Source organism: Contarinia nasturtii, unplaced genomic scaffold (assembly GCF_009176525.2).
Source record: "Contarinia nasturtii isolate CC-2019 unplaced genomic scaffold, AAFC_CNas_1.1 Cnas_scaffold_6273, whole genome shotgun sequence".
Lineage (NCBI taxonomy): Eukaryota > Metazoa > Arthropoda > Insecta > Diptera > Cecidomyiidae > Contarinia > Contarinia nasturtii.
The window spans coordinates 1-3,945 of NW_022203531.1; the positions used below are offsets into that span (position 1 = coordinate 1).

At 34.1% G+C, this 3,945-nt stretch overlaps 1 protein-coding gene across 1 annotated transcript; it reads right to left on the reverse strand.

The window, feature by feature from the left end:
- Nucleotides 1-947: 947 nt before the first annotated feature.
- Nucleotides 948-3,939, reverse strand: LOC116351780. The gene is made up of 4 exons (XM_031783921.1): nucleotides 2,480-3,939; nucleotides 1,596-2,407; nucleotides 1,308-1,515; nucleotides 948-1,192 (listed from the first exon to the last, which is right to left on the reverse strand). The coding sequence occupies exons 1-4, from the start codon at nucleotides 2,589-2,591 to the stop codon at nucleotides 1,095-1,097; spliced, it is 1,230 nt and encodes a 409-aa protein (XP_031639781.1). The 5' UTR covers nucleotides 2,592-3,939; the 3' UTR covers nucleotides 948-1,094.
- Between the last annotated feature and the right edge of the window lie 6 nt (nucleotides 3,940-3,945).

Here is a 3,945-nt window from a genome sequence, read left to right on the forward strand (position 1 = left end):
TATTAAAATGTATCACAAATCAATGTAAATAGAGCGCATGAGAATACATCTTTCTCCGCTGACCGTAGTCACATAACTGACGTGTTCTTAAAAAAACCAAAGCGAAAACATAATGAAACTGATGGAGACGATGAAGATCAGACTTTCAAAATGCTTTCTGAATGTCCAAATATACGCAGCTACTCACCAGAAAAATATCAATCAAAAGCACCATTCATTGAAATTACCACGGATAAAGGAACAAAGAAAACAATAAGAAAGTCAACACTTGTATGGATGCTTTCTGAAGCGAAAGGTAAATTGAGTAAAGATCGTTTACAAAGAGTTCAAGATGTTGACAACCCGAAAAAAGTTCGCCGAAGTCTAAAATTCGATCCAGAACTTTCAGTTGAAAAGACTTTAAAGAAGAAAAAGGAGCTACAAGTGGGTGATTGGTGTATTTTTCATGAGCAGGAAAATAATAATCATCAGAAAAACATTTATGTAGGAAATGTTTTATCATTTAAATATATTGAAGGAAAAACTGCCAAACAAAAACAATATACATGGGATTTCGCACCCGTTTCACCACCTGAAGGTGAAAATGATACGAAGAAAGGTATTCAAGTGTTGGCTTCGTGGTATAAAATGACCGCAAGTACCAAACTGGAACCAATAGCTGTTGTCAACAATTTTTACCTAAACATTGAAAATTACATTGCAACTCTTTCGCGTCAACCATTCCAATCTACAGATTTGAAAATTATCGATGAAGAATTTTTCGCAGTCATTAAAGCCGAGTTACTAAAACTATGTGAAATCTCTCAATGAAAATTATTTTTCTGAAAAACATCATTAAATAAGTAACGCATTTTATTTATTAAATATTCCACATTTAGAAATTAAATATTAAAATCTTTGCTAAGACATAAAATATATTCTGTGAGAATAAATACTTTTTTCTTTCATTTTTTCTCAGAAAAAATTGTTCTTTTTTTGCTTTTTTACTAATTATATAAAAGGATAATAAATTCGTATTGATGATTGAGTTCACTTGTAGATTGTACACAGCGCTAAGATTGTACTTTTTCATTTGCTTCCATGATCTGTGCTCATTACATTTGGTCCCGTTTTGAACGGCAAACTTCATCCTTGTATGCTTGTATTGCATTGAGACGATCAACGTCACCTTCACATCTTATTTTCATCAAATCTGAAATTAATTTCAATTTAATAACATTTAAGAATAATAAGATCACAAATCAAAAAGAATGACAATATTGCCGGTAAATTTTAATTAAATTAGAAACATTTGTTATAATACTTACGTTGTATAAAGTCTGTGACTTCATCAGATACCAGGAACTTGGCCAAATCATCGCCATCGACCAACGCATATAAAAGTGCAATAACCAATCGACGATCGTACGCTGTATCGCTTTTGAATGGTGCATGGCTCCAATCAAAAAACTTGTTCACAATGGCATTCGGGATTTCTCGTAGTTTGCCATCAATTTTATAAACGCGAGCAGTTTTCTATTATTAAATAATAGAATTTAATTATTTTTTTGCAAAAAAAGTAAACACATACATTTAGCGCGCTTATTTTTACTTACCTTGACATTAAATGGTAGATTTCCAGACATCAAATCGTTTTCTCGTTTGATTAAATTATCATTTACCGAAGGGAGTGGCATTGCGAAGCCTTTTGACGCCTTAAATGTCATTGTCATTTCGACTGTATTTGAATCTTCGTCAAAAACATCTTCGACCACATCACCTTCGTCATCCAGAATGTCCACAATATCATCAACGTTTCCGGCAGGAACATTTAGCGTGTTTTCAATATCTGGCTTTTGATCAATTAGCGAAACGTCAGAACCATCAATGATTGAATTGTTGCGATCCTGAACTGTCTCTTCAACGAACACCTGTTCAACAGTATATTGCGCTTGATCTTCATTAGTTTCACCGTTCGCACCATTTTCCAAATTGTCATTTTCCAAATTGTCATTTTCCAAAACATTGCCATCAATACTGTTGACTGTAGTCTCACCATTTCCTTCTTCACTTGCTCCATCGTAGAACAAATTTTCACCAGGCAAAACTGGATCATTTTCGATTTGTGTGCGATCATTTGTTTCAGAAAAACTTTGACCGGCGTCGTTCTCATCGATATCACTTCCAACGGTATCATTTTCGTTGGCATTCGATTCACGTGTTTCATCATTTTCATTTTGAGAACGGTCATTGTTATTTTCTGGAACATCAACTGTGTCGTCGGTTTCAACGAATTCACTGGCTTCATCGGCCAACAATTGAGCGGGCAATTTTGGTATTGGTTGTTCAAGCAATCGATTGCTATTGTAATTCATTGGTGCTTGATTTCGACGGCGCTGAAGTACATCAACTGCTTGTTTGTATGTTTCTGTGAGGAAACGAAATATTGTTTAATAATTTCACAAATAATAATCATTTTATTACACCGATATACACTTACCTTCGACGCTCAAAAATTTTCCAACGAAACATTCATCGCCATTTGCTGATTTACGCGTTAACTGAAAATTCGGCTTATACGAATCTTTCGGAACATTCAAGCCGTTCATCATTTCGAATGCATCTTCGTTTGTAGTGTAAAAACACCAAAATTGCTGTCCCTTGTTGATACTATTTTTAGGAACTTACAAAAATGCTTGTCGATTTCGTTGATCCAAGTACGTGGAAGAATGCGATATTCACCGCTTCGCAAGTCAAAAACAACAAAAAACATGTTTGCTTCACTTTTTCAATCACTTTGTATTATTTCTTTGAATTACTGTTTATTATTTCTTAGAAAATTGAGTGTAAATAACTAAACGTGTATGCTGAAGTGTAGGATTATTTGTGCGATAGATTCACAGTATTCATAAACGATAAACGTCAAAGCGTAAACTGGCGGGAACTGTACTACGCGCCTAAAATATTACTTATGTCGTTGCGTTGTTGTGTGTTTAAAAAAACAATTTGACTGTCGTCGGCAACTTCGACTTCTTCGATTGTATACGGCAGTATCGTTTCACTGTTGCTTGCTTTCTTAAAATGACTTTTTATGTGTGTCTGCAAATTAGAGACAGTCCAATTCGTTGTAAATTGACAAGGGACTTTGCGATTACACTCTGATACCGGGCACTTATATTTGCATTTGTACACTGTTCCTTCGTTTTCAATTTCTGATATGTCATCAATAGCAAAAACACATGTAAATCCGTTTTTCTCCGCAAATTTCTGCAATTTCGTTATCAATTTGAGATTCAAATTTGTTTCGTCGAAATTGCTTGCTGGTTTACTTCTTTTAATTTTTTTGAACCACTTTGGCAAAGATAAAATTAATGTTTTATCTCCCGGTAATAGTTTGAACTGTTTGGCCTTCTCGTATCTTGTGTTTTTCAAAATCAACTCAAAATGTTGTCGGTCGGAGTTAACAAAATCCTCAATTAATTTCACTGCTGCTTCATCTATCTGAGTTAGACTTGACTTACTGTCGAAAGCACATTCCTTTAAAATACCTATTATTTCTTTTGGCAGTTTCACACCAAATTTTTTTTTCAAAAAAATAAAAATATCGCTACTTGTTTGTGTCTCTTCACGCGCGTTCTGTACAATTTCCATAGCTGGTGTGAAGCAACTGACACATGACACAACGACAGTTTATTCGGCTAGTCGGTATTGCGGTATGAAGCATTCACAATGGTGAGAACCAGTAATAATCATGATATTCACAAATAGTCACCATTAATTGAACTTATTGTAAACTATGTAAATGTATGGTTATTGATGAATGCGACAAATATGGTGAATATTACATACATTGGGACAATTATGACAAATAAAGCGTAAATATGAATATTTAAAATGCAATAAAAAATACTTCCGAGCCCCTAGTATAAATCGATCAGCTTTGATTTTTGTTTTGCAAGTTGAGAT